General features: G+C 41.2%; 1 protein-coding gene across 6 annotated transcripts in view; it reads left to right on the top strand.

The window, feature by feature from the left end:
* USP48 (ubiquitin specific peptidase 48) overlaps positions 1-16,487 on the top strand; it is an 87,933-nt gene that overhangs the window by 44,639 nt on the left and 26,807 nt on the right. For 3 of the 6 annotated variants that reach the window (XM_039218743.1, XM_039218745.1, XM_039218747.1), the window contains 6 exons: positions 1,143-1,271; positions 3,237-3,386; positions 8,328-8,525; positions 10,040-10,154; positions 11,075-11,205; positions 12,357-12,428. In XM_039218743.1, coding sequence (XP_039074674.1) covers positions 1,143-1,271; positions 3,237-3,386; positions 8,328-8,525; positions 10,040-10,154; positions 11,075-11,205; positions 12,357-12,428 — 795 coding nt within the window. Of the gene's footprint in view, positions 1-1,142; positions 1,272-3,236; positions 4,079-8,327; positions 8,526-10,039; positions 10,155-11,074; positions 11,206-12,356; positions 12,429-16,487 lie in introns of those variants that run through there. The other 3 variants (XM_039218744.1, XM_039218746.1, XM_039218748.1) reach the window with 2 other exon arrangements.

Below are 16,487 nucleotides of genomic sequence, written 5' to 3' on the forward strand. Positions count from 1 at the left end.
CCTAAGAAGTAAGCACGATCTCATACGGCCGGAAGGTTACCCCTGGGTCCTGAGCACCAGTTTGCACATCACTTTCATGTCATCCACTTGCCATGCAGAATACTCATGAATGACTGCCATGCTACTGAATTCGTAGTAGAGATTAGTGGCTGATCTTTGTGCTCATTAGCAATTTACTTTTTTGAACATGGCTATTTTATTTCTTTGGGCAGGTGAATCTATATATATTTTTTAAACAATTTTTTGTTGAATTTTTATTTTAATTCCAGCTAACATGTAGTGATTCAACAATTCCATACATCATTCAGCGCTCATCTGCCAGTGTACTTCCTAATCCCCATCACCTGTTTCACCCGTTTGCCCGCCCTCCTCCACTCTGGGAACCACTGGTGTTTTCTCTGTCATAATCTGGATTTATCATATTCATTTTTTAATCCTTTAAAAAAAATACCCATTTTTGAGAGAGAGTGAGTGCATGAGTGGAGGAAGGGCAGAGAGGGGGGGTGTACAGAGGATCCAAAGCAGTCTCCACACCAACAGCAGCAAGCCCAACACGGGACTCAAACTCCCAAACCCTGAGATCATGACCTGAGCTGAAGTTGAATACCCAACCAACTGAGGCCCCCCAGGCGCCCCTATTTTTTTTTTTTTTAGTCTTTTTAAGTTTGTTTATTCTGAGAGAGAGGGAGAGAGAGTCCCAAGCAGGCTCTGCACTGTTGATCTCACTAACTGCATGATCATGACCTAAGCTGAAATCAAGAGTCGGACCCTTTACCGAGTGAGCTACCTAGGCGCCCCTGGGTTCATTTTATAATTTAAAATTAGTGTTAAAATAAACTCATAGCAGTAGTACCTTTTATTTGGTTCCAGGTTTTTCTTTGTGAAAAGTAGTGCTTTCTTATCTTTTAAAAATGGAATATGGCGGGCAAAGGGGTTTAGGGTAGTAAGCCTGTTTAATATTCAGGCATCTAAAGAGCGTGCTGAATTTGTGTTGCCTTGAAATGTTTCAGATCCCTGCTAAAGTATCTTGAATGTGTATTATAGAAATTTGTTTTCTATGGTCCTCCCTCTTCCCCCCGCTGCAAAAGAATGAATATACTAGAAGCATTCTAATTTAGTTATCTTTTATTTCTCGACCTCAGCAGAACCTTCTAAGTCCCAGACACGTAAACCCAAGTGTGGCAAAGGAACTCACTGCTCTCGAAATGCGTACATGTTGGTGTATAGACTACAAACTCAAGAGAAACCCAACACAATTGTTCAGGTACCAGGTAAGCAGTTTTCCAGAGTCACGTAAGGCAAATATGTTAGAATACTGTGCTCACAGGTCGGTGACAAGGTCGTTTGAGTGTCTGACTTCGACTCGGGTCATGATCTCACAGTTTGTGAGCTCAAGCCCCACGTCAAGCTCGCTCTCTCCGCACAGAGCCCTCTTCGAATCTTCTGTTCCCCTCCCTCTATGTCCCTCCCCTGCTCACACTCTCTCTCTAGAATAAATAAAACATTTACAGATAATTACAAAAGTAAAAAGAACTTACTGGGGAGCCTGGGTGGCTTAGTCGGTTAAGCGTCCAACTTTCACTTAGGCCATGATCTCGCGGTTCGTGGGTTCAAGCCCCGCGTCAGGCTCTGTGCTGACTGCCAGCTCAGAGCCTGGAGCCTGTTTCAGTCTGTGACTCCCTCTCTCTCTGACCCTCCCCTGCTCACGCTCTCTCTCTCTCTGTCTCCTAGAAATAAATAAAACATTTAAAAAAAAAAAAAAGAACTTCCTGCTTTAATTTAATAAGAGAGGTTGATTACAGATAGTAAATGTCAGTGAAAGTAAATATCCCAAATTTGCATTAAAGTAGTGAATTTTTGGGGTGCCTGTCTGGCTCATTTGGTGGAGTGTGTGACTCTTGATCTCATGGGTGGTGGGTTTGAGCCCCATATGAGGTGTAGAGATTATTTAAAAGTAATAAAATCTCAGGGCACCCGCGTGGCTCAGTCGGTTCAATATCTGACTTTGGTTCAGGTCATGATCTCGTGGGTCAAGCCCCAGGTTGAGCTTCTGCTGTCAGCACAGAGCCCACTTCAGATCTATAATAAAATCTTATTTTTTTAATTAAAAAAATTTTTTTAATGTTTTTTATTTATTTCTGAGAGAGAGAGAGAGAGAGAGAGAGACAGCCTGAGCAGGAGAGGGTCAGAGAGAGGGAGACACTGAATCTGAAGCAGGCTCCACGCTCTGAGCTGTCAATACAGAGCCTGACGCGGGCCTCGAACCCACAAACTGTGAGATCATGACCTGAGCCAAAGTCAGACGCTTAACCGACTGAGCCACCAAGCTGCCCCCATAGTAAAGTCTTAAAAAAATAAAGTAGTGAGTTTTTAAAAATAAAGGCACCATTAAAAAAAATGTTTATTTTGAGAGAGCAAGAATGAGAGTGAGTGCACACGAGTGGAGGAGAGCCAGACAGAGAAGGGCGGGCAGGGGAGAGAGAGAGAGAGAGAGAGAAAATCCCAGGCCCAACATGGGGCTCAATCTCAGGAACCCCGAGGTTGTGACCTGAGATGAAATCAAGACTCAGAGGCTTAACTGAGCTACCCAAGCACCCAAAGAATAAAGGAGCTTAGAGCTTTTAACAGAACTATTCCAATGACCCCGCCCTTCCCCAAGAAAACCAAAAACAATTAAAAAAAATTCTATAGGTAAGGAAAACCTGTATTTAAGGAGACATTTGGCTTAATTTGTAAAGCATACAAGTAGGTTTTACCTACTTAGCAAGGTGCCAGGCTGGCTCACTTGGTAAAGTATGCAACTCTTGATCTCAGGGTCATGAGTTGAAGCCACACCATGGGCATGGTCTTAGAGCTTACTTAATTAAAAAGGGGGGGGTGGGGTGGGGAAGAGTTGCTATAGGCCTCAGGGCAGTCTTAAATTGTTATCTTACCTACTACTAGACTGTGGTCTGTGGCATCATCTGTTTTGAAGCAGTATTTGTGAGCCATTTGATGGCTCCAGTTGTCTGGAAAAGTCATAGAGAAGCAGATTGGGAATTACCTAGTATCATTCTAGTGACTGTTTCCAGTTTTACTTTTGTCTTCAGGTTATAGATTTCTTACAGAAAGTTAGACCGCAGTAGGAAGTTGCCACTAGAATCCTAACCAGTATTTGGATACAATTTAGAGATTGGCATGGTTCTGTGTCTTTGAAAACGTGAAAACATTAGTTTTTGTCTTTCTGTTTCAAATAGCCTTTCTTCAAGAGCTGGTAGATCGGGATAATTCCAAGTTTGAGGAGTGGTGTATTGAAATGGCTGAGATGCGTAAGCAAAGTGTGGATAAAGGAAAAGCAAAACACGAAGAGGTTAAGGAGCTGTACCAAAGGTTACCTGCTGGAGCTGGTCTGTAAGATATTCTGGGACAGCACTGCTGCCATTTTGTGCCTTGTTTCTTTCGTGTTCACACATGTATTTGAGCAGACTTTCCCCTACCCTTTCCCATAACCCACTACCACCAGCTTAAGCACTATAAAATTACTATGTAAACCAGCAATAATTTGGTGCATAGCATTCCATGTAGTTTTCACTATCAAGTACTTTTCAGAATGGGAAGCTCTTAACAAATTATAAGGTTTAGGTCAGCATTCTGCATATGTATGAGTCTTACAGGTATTTCTATTTTGTGAGATATTAATTTGTTCTTAAATAAAAATCTGATTGGGTTATGGAAGCAACTCACTGCCCTGACAGTCTTCACAGGCAGTCTTTTCTCTGTACTATTTTTTATGATACTATTACACTGATTTGAAGTTTAATATCAAATAATACGCTAAGAATAGGAGAGCTTTCTGCTGACCCCTAATTTCTTAAGAATTATCCCACATATAACCCAGCTCATTCCTTTACCGTGTATGTTTATTCAAGTTTACCTAGTGCCTTAGAAAGAAAATCCCAACTTTTTAAGGCTGCAGTGCCATTGGTAGTGATGTGTCTTTGTCGTTTCATAGACGGACTTCCCCATGTCCAATTCCTACGTAAAGAAGAGAGGAAATTTAATTCTGATTTCTGAAAATAAATACTCAAGTATAATTGTACTTGTGGTTTTGTGTTTTTGACATCTTATTTTTCCATTACTGGTATAATTTTAAACAAAAGATGAATATAAATTGCTAACCCTGTAAGAGTAACTCTGAAGAGTTCTTTCTAAACCAATTTTAATATGATTCTGACCTTTTTTTTTTTTTTTTAAATAATGCATTTGTCTCTGTCCCAAGGGTTGGGATTACTCTAAAGAATGAGACTGACCTTAATATTACTGGAAGTGGTTTGGACATGAATATGATTCAGATCCCTAAATTTATGCAAAGAGTTGAGACCTAGAAATCTGTTTTTTGAACTGTTTTCCTAGTTTCCTGCATTCCCTGGACAAGAGAAAGGGACTTAACTGCATCTAACGTAAAATGCAGTTTTGAACCACTCTCTGAAAAACGACATTGTCCAAAGGTGTGATGTGTCTGGTTAGCACATACTTGTGCATCGCCTCGCTGCTCTCAGCCTAGAAGAAACTGTTCTTGTGTTCTTAGAATATCTCGGTGTTACTAATACTTTTACCAGTTAGGAGCTTTTCCCCTCCCATTTGCAGTAAACATACAGAGTAGAAAATCTGTGTCGTGTTAAGTGTTGAAAAGTCCAAAAACAGATGACCGTGGTTTGTGCTGCCAATCCAAGTTCTTGCGAGGTGTTTTCTAACTCATACCCGTCTTTGTGAACATTTATATAAAAGGAGAGTCTCTCTTTCTTTTTTTTTTTTTTTTTTTTTTTTTTTTTTTTTTTTTTTTTTTTTTTTTTTTTTTTTTTTTTTTTTTTTTTTTTTCTTTGGCCCTTTTTTGTGAAATTTAAATAAACTATCTCTAAATAATGGTAAATCATCTCTAGGTGAAGTGTTGCAAATATTTTTGATGCCACAGTCNTTTTTTTTTTTTTTTAAATAATGCATTTGTCTCTGTCCCAAGGGTTGGGATTACTCTAAAGAATGAGACTGACCTTAATATTACTGGAAGTGGTTTGGACATGAATATGATTCAGATCCCTAAATTTATGCAAAGAGTTGAGACCTAGAAATCTGTTTTTTGAACTGTTTTCCTAGTTTCCTGCATTCCCTGGACAAGAGAAAGGGACTTAACTGCATCTAACGTAAAATGCAGTTTTGAACCACTCTCTGAAAAACGACATTGTCCAAAGGTGTGATGTGTCTGGTTAGCACATACTTGTGCATCGCCTCGCTGCTCTCAGCCTAGAAGAAACTGTTCTTGTGTTCTTAGAATATCTCGGTGTTACTAATACTTTTACCAGTTAGGAGCTTTTCCCCTCCCATTTGCAGTAAACATACAGAGTAGAAAATCTGTGTCGTGTTAAGTGTTGAAAAGTCCAAAAACAGATGACCGTGGTTTGTGCTGCCAATCCAAGTTCTTGCGAGGTGTTTTCTAACTCATACCCGTCTTTGTGAACATTTATATAAAAGGAGAGTCTTTTTTTTTTTTTTTTTTTTTTTTTTTTTTTTTTTTTGAGAGTCTCTCTTTCTAAAATATGTGTCTCATTAGGATCACAAACACTTTGGCCCTTTTTTGTGAAATTTAAATAAACTATCTCTAAATAATGGTAAATCATCTCTAGGTGAAGTGTTGCAAATATTTTTGATGCCACAGTCTTTGTAGACTTTTATAATTCCCATAACTTTAACCAAAATGTGCGTTTCCCTTTGGGTAATACTGTAACAAGCTTTCCTGTTCTCTGAAGTGGTGATACACCATACGGTTCAGTATTTCCCCCTCACTGATGAGACTGTGTGTCCCTCCCTGGTGGTTGATTACGCATGCCTTGGGGAGACAGTCCTGTGGTGGCTGCTGGGCCACAAATCAGGGAGGACCTGCCTTGAGTCTTTCTCTAGGACAGAAACGTCAGTGGTTTAAAAACTTCCCAGAAGCAGATCTGCCTTAACTCTTGAGATGTGAACTCGTCCCTGATTCTCTGGGACACTCTTGGCAGAGATTAATACAACTCCTTATAGTAATGGAGATTGACAATGGAAAGAGACTGCGCTGTGAGAACCTCAGTCCCTCTTCACTCCATGGCTCCTACAGCACGCTAAAACTCGCACCCTGAGTCTAGAAGAGCAGTACAATTAATAAGGGAATCCCATCAGAACCCAGAGCCGCTCTCTGCTCTCTTCCTTCCTCCTCTTACTGTAAAATCAGATGTGATTTTTCTGATCTTCATGTCTTAGTTTTAATTCATTTGTAACTGCTCAAAACCAAAACGATAACCTTCACTTGGAAGTTTTCCGGTGGGTTCTAGTAGGGGATAGGAAAACAGTCTCACACAGACCGCCTGTGAGCCACAATGTTATCATGGGTCCGGGTTACAGCCACCCTGGGCTTTCAATTCCAGCAGACGGCCCTCAGCATGAAGTGCTTTGTGTACTTCCTGGACTCCTTTTCTTGTGAGAGTCAGGATCCTTACGGCTTCTGTTTCCCGTTAGCAATAGTGGGTATTGTCTGCTCTTCCCTCCCCAGCACTGGGGAAATGAGAACACCTGGTGAATAGTTGTTGAATATTACTCTGTGTCACACAGTTCAGTTTCCCCTCCTTTGATGGCCTTCATATTAATAAAAATTTTAAGCTATGTGATTGTATTTGAGAAAAGATTAGATATGCTAAGACTTTCATTTTGCTTTCTTGGACAGAGATCATTTGTCTTTGCATTCTTAAGATAACCGGCGTACTCTGTCCCTGGCAGATTAAATTCGATAGATGCCAAATAAAATTGGAGGTATTTTGAATTTAATTAGCCGTTACCATTATATATTGTAGAGTGCCACAGTCATGTTACCTATACTGAATCTTACGGTCTCCTCTTTATATATTGTGTGAATGTATGATTAACTTTTCTATATCTCTTTTCTTCCAAAAAGCTCAAAATGCTTCACATATCTTATCTTTTACATTCAACAACATCCCTGTGAGGTAGGTAGAAGGCAGGTATTATTACCTTCATTTTACAAATAAAAGACCTGAAGCATAGAGAGTTTAAGTGACTTGCTCAAGTTCAGTTTCTTGGTGGCAGAACTTGGATTAGACCTTGGTCTCAACTTGGCAGTCATGAGCTCTTTCTCTGCAGCTGCATTAGGGCTGACCGATCCCTCAGAAGGCTCTCAGTTGACGATGTGTATAGTCTTAGAACAAATACGGGAGTGATCATGCTGAATTTTGTTTTTGTAAAAATGGAAGTGTTTTCACACTGAACTTAAAATGGAAAGTAGTTTTCTAGACTTGTCACTAACTCTAAGAGAAGTACACAGTTGGTCAAAACGGGCTTTGCATTGAATTGTCTATCCCTCAGATCTCATCAGAAGTAGTACATAATACAATTACGTAAATTCAATCTCTGTATGTTTTCTTCTATGTTTTATGCTGGGACTCACTGGAGATCTTTGTAAGTAATCAAAGCTGGCCCTTTGTCTTTAATTTTGACTCTTAGGGAACTCTGGGACTCTGTTTTCCCAAATGAAAACTCCTTTTGAGGTGGTTTGGTTTTGTCTAAATTTTTGCAACATCAGAGTTGATATCAATTCAAATCTAGTAATTCATACTGAAATTTGTAGAAAATAGCTTACTTTCTTGATATACATTATATAACAAATAGCTCCTGATATGGATTGGGTGGGCAAATCAAATATGTTTTAATTGACACCAGTATCCTTGGATGAAGAAAAAAGTTCAGTGGTAAAAACTGGCTTATAAAAGTGTGGTTACAGCTGATGAGGTTAACTTGTTAAAAAAAAAATTTTTTTTGAGGTTATTTTCTAACTTCGAACTCAGCCTTTTTATTTTCATTTCCAGATGTATTTCACATATTTGTGAAAAGTGTTTATGACAATCATTTATGAAATGAACATGGTAGGGAATGAGGTTATACGATTTACAAGCCGATGTGCGGAGCGCGGCTTATAGGCAACAATCATGGGTGTCCTGTCAGAGCTCTGCTGTGCTATCAAGCAAGACACTTCTCTCTGTGGATGCCTCTTTTGTAGAATGTGGTTAATAATACCAGCCTCTCTCATAGGGAACCGTGCAATCTCCTATTGTGCACAGCTCCTTGACCTAGAAGAGGGTTAGTTAAATGGAGTTTTACGTCCTACTCCTCAAAGCATTTTCCCTGAATAATGATTCTTCTGATTCTGCTAACTTTGGACAGAGTTTGTATTGTATTTTGAGGAAAATGAATATCCCTTAGTTAAAAAGCTGTAAAAATACATAGATGCTTTCTTTTGCTTTCTTCCTCAGAGCCCTATGAATTTGTCTCTCTCGAGTGGCTACAGAAATGGTTGGATGAATCGACACCCACCAAGCCTATCGATAATCACGCTTGCCTGTGTTCCCATGACAAGCTTCATCCTGATAAGATATCAATTATGAAAAGAATATCTGAATATGCGGCTGACATCTTCTATAGTAGATATGGAGGAGGACCAAGACTAACTGGTAATTCGAGGTGTTTTCTCTGCCGAAAAAGTAGTCCATTAAGTCCTCATCTGTGGTCTCTAATCATCTGACCCAAACTGTGACAGCCAGACTGGATGTTCCTTATACTTTGCAGAAAGGGTTTCCTAATCAGAGAAGTTACACAGCATTAGACCTCATAAGTTTATTTTATTTTTATGGTTTATTTATGTTGGAGAGAGACCAAGTGCACAAACAGGGGAGGGGCAGAGAGAGAGAATCTCAAGTAGGCTTCCTGCTGGCAGCACAGAGCCTGACAAAGGGCTCGAACTCACAAACCGTGAGATCATGACTTGAGCCAAAACCAAGAGTTGGACACTTAACCAACGGAGCCACTCAGGTGCTCCTAGACCTCACATATTTATAATGCTAGAAAAGAACCTGACACTTTTCTTTGAGTTTTGATGGTGGATTTTGCCCACTCAAAGACAGAATTTCCCTTTTGAAGAAACCATGTGATAGTATTGTATCAGTTTGTACAGTACTCTTAAAAGTACTTGAACCTTGGTCTGGTGGTTTGCACAACTTCTACTTTGACTTTTGTAAATTGTTCACTTAGCTGATGAATAGAAGCTGTTTGATGCTACCTTGGATGTATAACCACATAGTATCCATAGTCTGTTTGCTTCTGATCCATCTCTCCTCAAAACACTTTCCTTTCTAAAGAGAAACTGGCAACACAAGGCCAAAATTGTGTGACCACCCTCCCCCTTTCTCCAAAATTAAATGCTGTTTTCTGATTGTGTACAACTTACTGCATAAAAACACATTTAACTGCAAGATTCAGACCTCTTGTACACATCTGGAGTTTTGCTTTCCCAGTTTTTTGTTTCACGATCGGTGAACTAAGCAGTGATTAGATCTTCCAGAGAATCACAGTTCAGGTGTCTCTGGGTGGCTCACTTGAACCCCACTTTGGGCTCTGCACTGACAGTGCAGGGCTTGCTTGGGTCTCTCTCTCTCTCTCTCTCTCTCTCTGCCCCTCTCCACCCCCTTCAAAGTAAATAAACTAAAAACAAAACAAAAAAAAGAAATCACATTTCATACGATTCCTACAGCTGTGAGTTTGGGGCCTTGGTGGTGCTTTTTCCTTTAGTGTTCTGTGCTTTGAAGTGTTCCAATATTTCATACCCCCATGAAGCTGTCATTTAACATTACATTTATAGTTGTCAGATATATTGACGCTCCTCTGCGCCCCCCAGCCTTAGAGCCCCCATTATTTAACTACAGTCTTGTAAAATATGCTCCAAGTCTTGAAAGTAGTAGATGGCTTAGGTAGTTGTAGCGTAAGATAACATTTCATCTCTCATTGTTCTTTATGTATAGAACAATATTGATGTTTTGAAAACTCTATCACCTAAGTCATGTAGGATATATACTAATTTGCTCTGCTGTCAAAACATGTGACTTTGGTTTAGAAATCTGTCTTCTGTGAAGTACTGACACCTAACAGGAACTTAGTCTGTGAGTGAACCATTTCCTTTCATTCCCTCTAGTGAAAGCCCTGTGTAAGGAGTGTGTGGTAGAACGCTGTCGTGTGTTACGTCTGAAGAATCAACTAAATGAAGATTATAAAACTGTTAATAATCTGCTCAAAGCAACAGTGAAGGGGTATGTTACACAGTGCGTGGTGTTCATGACAAACTGAAAGAGCTGTAAGAAGTAATAACGAAATGGCTTCTCAGAGACAACAGCAGTTAGGATTTTTCAAAGAAAGAGTGATGCAGTGGTTGACGGCCAGATTAAATCTCGCAGTGATTGCCGCCGTGGCAAAGATGAAGAAAGCCGGGTCACAAGGCCTTTGTGACTGTACACCCTCTGTTAGAAAAGTAGAAGCAGAGGTGTGGATCTGCCGTCTGACCAAACCAAGCAGTGTGCTGGTGTGTGTTCGGGGGTGGAATTATCAGGACTCCTGGCAGGCCTGGGGTCTCCCCCTTTAGAGAACATGATGTGAATTAACACATGGTCCCCCTTGGAGCACCCTTGTCAGATACCCAGGGTACTTGGAGTATGTTGAGCACCACTCCACAGAGTATCCTGCACCCAGAAACCAGCAAAGTCAGGTGGCATTTAGAATGGCCCTTACTATGTCTGGGTTTAATTTAAGGTGTATGTTTTCCAAATAAAGATTATTCAGTATTTTTTTTATTATTCTGTAAACGGTCCTCAAATGTGTGTTTGTATGTAGAGGTGGATGTGTGTGAGCACCTGCAGGTGTCCCTGAAGGCACAGCTCTCTGTAGTTGTGAACACTAGTCACGTGAAAGAGAGTAGCCAGCGGAGTTGTGTTGGGCGTGAAAGTAACTGAGGAAGCCAGGCAGGGTTGGGGATGGAACCAGAATCTGGAATCTGTGCTATTCCGTAGTGAAGAGGAGAAATGGCCAGAACGCAGGAGTGGGCTAAAAATCGTGTGGACAACAACAGATTTTGAATGTTAGTAATTCATTCTAGTTGTGGCCTTTGCAAGTAAAGAAAGGGCTGGAGGCGTCAGAAGTACTGCTTGCATGATGTTACCTGGTCTTTGTTCCACAGCAGCGACGGATTTTGGGTGGGGAAGTCTTCCTTGCGCAGCTGGCGCCAGCTGGCTCTCGAACAGTTAGATGAGCAAGATGGGGACGTTGACCAAAGCAACGGGAAGATGAACGGCAACACCTTAAATAAAGGTAATGTTATAAACTGTTGTGTCGGTGGTCGTCATAAACTATACCACAGCATACCCGCATATGTCTGCCATGTACTGACACGTATTGGCAAATTTCTCCAGAAAGTATATTGGGGGCTTGGTTTTCGGTGCTTTTGTCAGCATAGAGTATACCATTCCCATCAGTTTTTAACTAGTCTGATAGACGAAAAATGATCTAGCAGTGTCAAGGCTGTGCCTTTCAAAATTACCATTGAGATTAACCATGGGTATTTATTTGAGAAGTTCATTGTGTTTGTGTATGTGACAGCGTGAGGTGACAGTTACCTGGTCAGTGTCCTTTCTTTTTCATTTGTTACTGACTTGAGAGAGAAATCGCATACACGTACTCAACTGGGGAAGGGGGGCAGACAGGGAGACAGAATCCCACGTAGGCTGCATGCTTGATCACCCGACCCTGGGACCTAGATGCTTGAGCAGCTGAACCAAGCAGGTGCCCCTCCACTTGAGCTTTTTAATGATTAGTAAATATTCTTTACGTATAATCCTGAGTGTATTAAAAATGTGTACTTAACATAAACTAAAGCCCCTACATAGCTATTCTAATCTCCTTATGCTTAAGACTTATTTTATTTGATTGTGTTCCTGGTATGCACACAAGTATAAATTCATGGCGACACAGTGCAGACACATAGGAAAAGCAGATATTGGAAGAGAAATGTTAACAGGAAAAGCGTAGTTCTTTTTGACGTTAAAGGTTAAGTCCTTATTTCTCATTAGCCTTTTCTAGGTTTTTTTTGTTCAACCCTTAAAAGAATAGGTAGGTGAAAATAACATGACATGTAGATGATTAACTTGGTCTAAGATCCTGTATTCTGAATAGCTTGACTAGAATTAATGGAAGGAGATGTAAAGTATTTTCCAATTAGAAAAAAAAGAACATTTTCTTGCATAATCTAAATCTTTAAAAAGTAAAACTGCCATTCAGATATTTTTCTTTCCTTTTAAGGGAAAGAAACATAACGCTTCCTAGCATAACCATATACGAATCGCTTGGGTCTGATTTTTAGAATGTTTTAAGTTTTCTTTGTTCATAATTGTGCACAGTGGCACTGCTTCTTTGACCTTCAGATATAACAGCTAGAATGATTATTATCTGTTTCTTTTGATTAGATGAATCAAAAGAAGAAAGGAAAGAAGAGGAGGAGGAATTAAATTTTAATGAAGACATTCTGTGCCCACATGGTAAGCCAGAAGCGTACCTCTCTCTCTCTTTTTTTTTTTTTTAATGTTTTATTTTTGAGAGCGAGTGTGAGCAGGGGAGGGGCAGAGAGAGAGGGAAACATAGGATCTGAAGCAGCACAGAGCCCGACGCGGGACTTGAATTCATGAACCACAAGATCGTTCCCTGAGCCGGCTGGCCGAGCCACCCGGGCCTCCCAGAAGCTTACGTCTTGTGTTGTTAGTCTGACTGTAGTGTATCATGGATACTTTGTTAAGTGTTTGCCCCAGGTTCCGAGGGAGCAGGCCCTGGCGTGGCTGCCCCGGTGGACTAGCTGGCCTTTTCTAATCTGCTTGATTTTTGGTATTTCTGTTCTTCTGTCCTTTTTCCCAGTTAACTTTTTACGGCCTGCTTTCATGCCAGTGCCTCTCCCCTATCGTCTTTCCTTGCAAAAATTGTTTTAAAAAAATGCAAAATAGGATTTTGCCATATTTAGAAAAGAACGTCTGTCCCTTGTCAAATTGAAGGACCTTCTGAGTTTGAAGGCAAGAATCTCCATTATACCCCATGACTGGGAGTCTTTGACTTGAATACTTTCAGAACAAAATTCACATACTGCTTAGGAAGGCTATGTCTGGTTTCGTATCTTAGGTATCCATTGCCTGGCTACTGTGTCCGATGTTCTCTTAATAATTTCCGAGTTTTTATCAATCCTATGTATTTGAATATGTATTTCTTACTTGGTCTTAGTGAGCGCTCACTTCTAATAAGTAACTTTTTGCAGGGACTCATTTCATGTGCCACATAGTTTCCCCATCTGTTAGCTTTCTGAACATCAAAGAGGCATACACTTCTCAGACCCACTTACTGCATAAGTCTGCTACCTCCCCTCTCATTTCTAACTGTATCCAATTTTTTTTTTTTTTTTTTACTGTTTTAATTTATTTATTGAGATGCAGAGAGAGATAGAGCCCAAGCCCAAGCTGGGGAGGGACAGTGAGAGAGAAGGAGACCCAGATTCTGAAGCAGGCTCCAGGCTCTGAGCTGTGAGCAATGAGCTGATACAGGGCTTGAACTCATGAACTGTGAGATCACGACCCGAGATGAAGTTAGCTGCTTAACTGACTGAGCCACCCAGGAGCCCCCTAACCATATCCAGTTCTTATTTCATTAGTTCATTGCGAGCTGGTGCATGATAATCTCATACTTCCCTCATGCACCCTAGTGCTTTTGTATCAAGACCCTTGAGGACAGTCATGATAGTACTTGTTGCGAGAGTGGTACCTGACATGCTGATCTTGCTGACTGTGACCACACGGTGCTTTATCTTCCTAGCTGAGTGGCTGAGCTCACTCATTTACGGGCCATATGACCCGGAGAGGGTATCGTCATGGGATGTGGATCCGGGTGTTTACGGGCTATGGGTTGCAAGCCTGTCTATCCTTCCGGTCACCTCACCCACCCTGCGTCCCATCTTGCTCCCCCTTACACTGGGAACGCACATGTGGAATAGACATGCCCTCTGGAGCGCTTGACGGCCCGAGTAGAAAAAGGTAAAGTGAATAGCCAAGAGTAGATGGTTCTTCTCCTCCTGCTTTGATATCAGCTTTTGTTTCTTTGTTTTTTTTTTTTTTTTAAACCATCAGAGCTTGGTTGTGGACAGTGGGGTAATTGCCTCCCCTCTGAGAGTTGAGGATTCTGTGGCACAATGCTACTTTTCTGCTTAGTGGTGCCTAGCTGCCGGAAAATGTGTCAGAAGTAGGATGTCATCTTAATCCTTAGCTCACCGACTTTTGCTCTGTCTTCCCACCTCTTGTCTCATCTTGTCATTTCAGTATTACAGGTTTGACAGAAAGTATGGCAAGCCTGAATGTGATTTCAGGACTTGGGCTGCACTCTTGAGCAGAAGTTGAGCACAAGAGCTGGGGTGGGTTTTTTTTTTAGATCTTCAGCTTGATCTCAGCTCAGTGATGTTTTGTTTCTGTACATTATCTTGTATTTTATCGTTTATTTAAAGCTTATTTATTTTGAGAGAGAGAGCATGAGCTGGGGAGGGGCAGAGACAGAGAGAGAATCCCAGGCAGTCTCCACCAGTGCAGAGCCTGACGCAGGGCCCAAACCCATAAACTGTGAGAACATGAGCTGAGCTGAAACTAAGAGTCACACACTTAACTAACAGCCACCCAGGTGCTCCCCATTTTTTAAAGTAAGCTCTACACTCAGTGTGGGGCCTTGAACCCACAGCCCTATGATCAAGAGTGAAATGCTGCACTGACTGAACCAGCCAGGCACCCCTGTTTTACCTAATACTTCAAAAGGATGGTTCTCAACGATTGTTTTTGTGGACCTCGCTTGTCAGTGCACCGTGTCCGTTGATGCCAGGGTGTGCAGGGGTGGTGTGTATACCTTCCTTAGAAACCCACTTCACTCAAAAAAAAAAAAAGAAACCCACACTTCACTCATTAGGTTTGTAATAAAACTCCTTCCTGAACTGTGGTGGTGGTAAGATGATAGTGGACATTTATCGAATGTTTACCATGTGCCCAGGACTTTTTGTAAGTGTATAGGTATTAAGTCCTTTAATCTCTATAACTGACCTGAGAGGTCAGTATTACTGTCATACCTGTCATACTGATGCATAAGTAAACTGAGGCACAGAGAGGTGAGGGTCACCTGCTCAAGGTCACCATACTAGAAGGGTAGTTGTGCACAGCCAGGAAGGGATTGCTCTCTCAGTGTACTGCGTGTCCAAAGCCATTCTTTATAGGTGTGTTTTTCCATCCATTTCTGGTAGCTTGTAAGGTGTTTGTCCCCACTGTTGTGACATCTCACCCTGGCCTGTCTTGGCGCGGGCCCCACATCGTAGACTGCAAGATGCTCTCTGGATGCCGGGTGTGCGGCAGAGGCTGACAGTGACGCGCTTTGCGCTTAGGATGCTGTGGCCGGGCCGTTGTGCTGCGAGTTCTCCGTGTTGGTGTCTGTTCTCAGATTTCCCCATCAACATTTTCCATTTTCATGCTCGGGCAGAGCTGACTGGGCCAGCACTGCTCTGGGTTATAAGAGAGAAGCGTGCTGGGGAGTCTCTGCCTTCCATGTGAAGCGTTTACTTGTCCCACCTCAGCTCACGGCCGCAGTCATCTGCACTTTCTGTCCCCAGTGCAGGGGCCCGCCCGCCTCTCACTGCATGTTCAGGGAGGCCTGCGGTCTTCTGCGGGTAGAGGGGCTCTATCTGGAGGGCAGAGAGGAAGGGAGCTGAGAATTTTAACTGCCTCCTAAACAACAGAGACTTTTGGTCTGTTCTGCAGTTTTGTAATCTCATCCGTACCTCTGTGTACTTCTAGTTACTGGGTCAGTGGGGGCCGTTCTGTACTTCCTCACCTTTGCCACTTTAAAATTAATTTTTCTTCCATCTCATCCATTTGCTCTTAAGCTTCAAACATTTTTGTTGGCATTTCTCCTTCTATGTTCTCTTTATCACCGTGATTTTACAAATTTTAAAAAAATGCCCTTTGCTCTGGTTTAATGATATCTGAGGAGGCACCGAAAGTACAATTATAAATGTCATTTTTATCTGGAAGTCCTTATTTTGAATTTGCATATCTGTATAGTAAAATCCTGATGTGTTTATAAAGCCCTGTGTCTATTTAATACATGAGAGATTTATGTGAATTAATCACCAGATTATACTCCATTAGGAGATTGTTACCATAGAGTTCAGTATTTATTGCAGATATTTTCTGTGTATGAAGTGTTCATTTCCATTTGATTTTATATTCGTTTAACTGGATAACCTTCCTGTAACTTAAACCTTTTTTATTATACAGATTGCTTAGCAGGTGGACAGCTTTTTGTTTTATTTTTATAAGTTCTTCAGATGTTCTGTACCCCGAAGTTATTATAGTTTGAACTAGATTTTGGGGGTGAGGATATTTATGCACAATGTGTAAACTCACTGTTTCCTGCTAGATTTCTGTGTTCATCAGAAGAACCTTTGGGGATTAGGCCATCCAGGTGTATTTGGTGAATTTAATCTGTCATGACTGGTTTGGTCCTGTATTGGGAGATCTTGGTCAAGAATGAAT

The sequence above is a fragment of the Hyaena hyaena genome, unplaced genomic scaffold, assembly GCF_003009895.1.
Source record: "Hyaena hyaena isolate Hyena2069 unplaced genomic scaffold, ASM300989v1 scaffold_780, whole genome shotgun sequence".
Taxonomy (NCBI): Eukaryota; Metazoa; Chordata; class Mammalia; order Carnivora; family Hyaenidae; genus Hyaena; species Hyaena hyaena.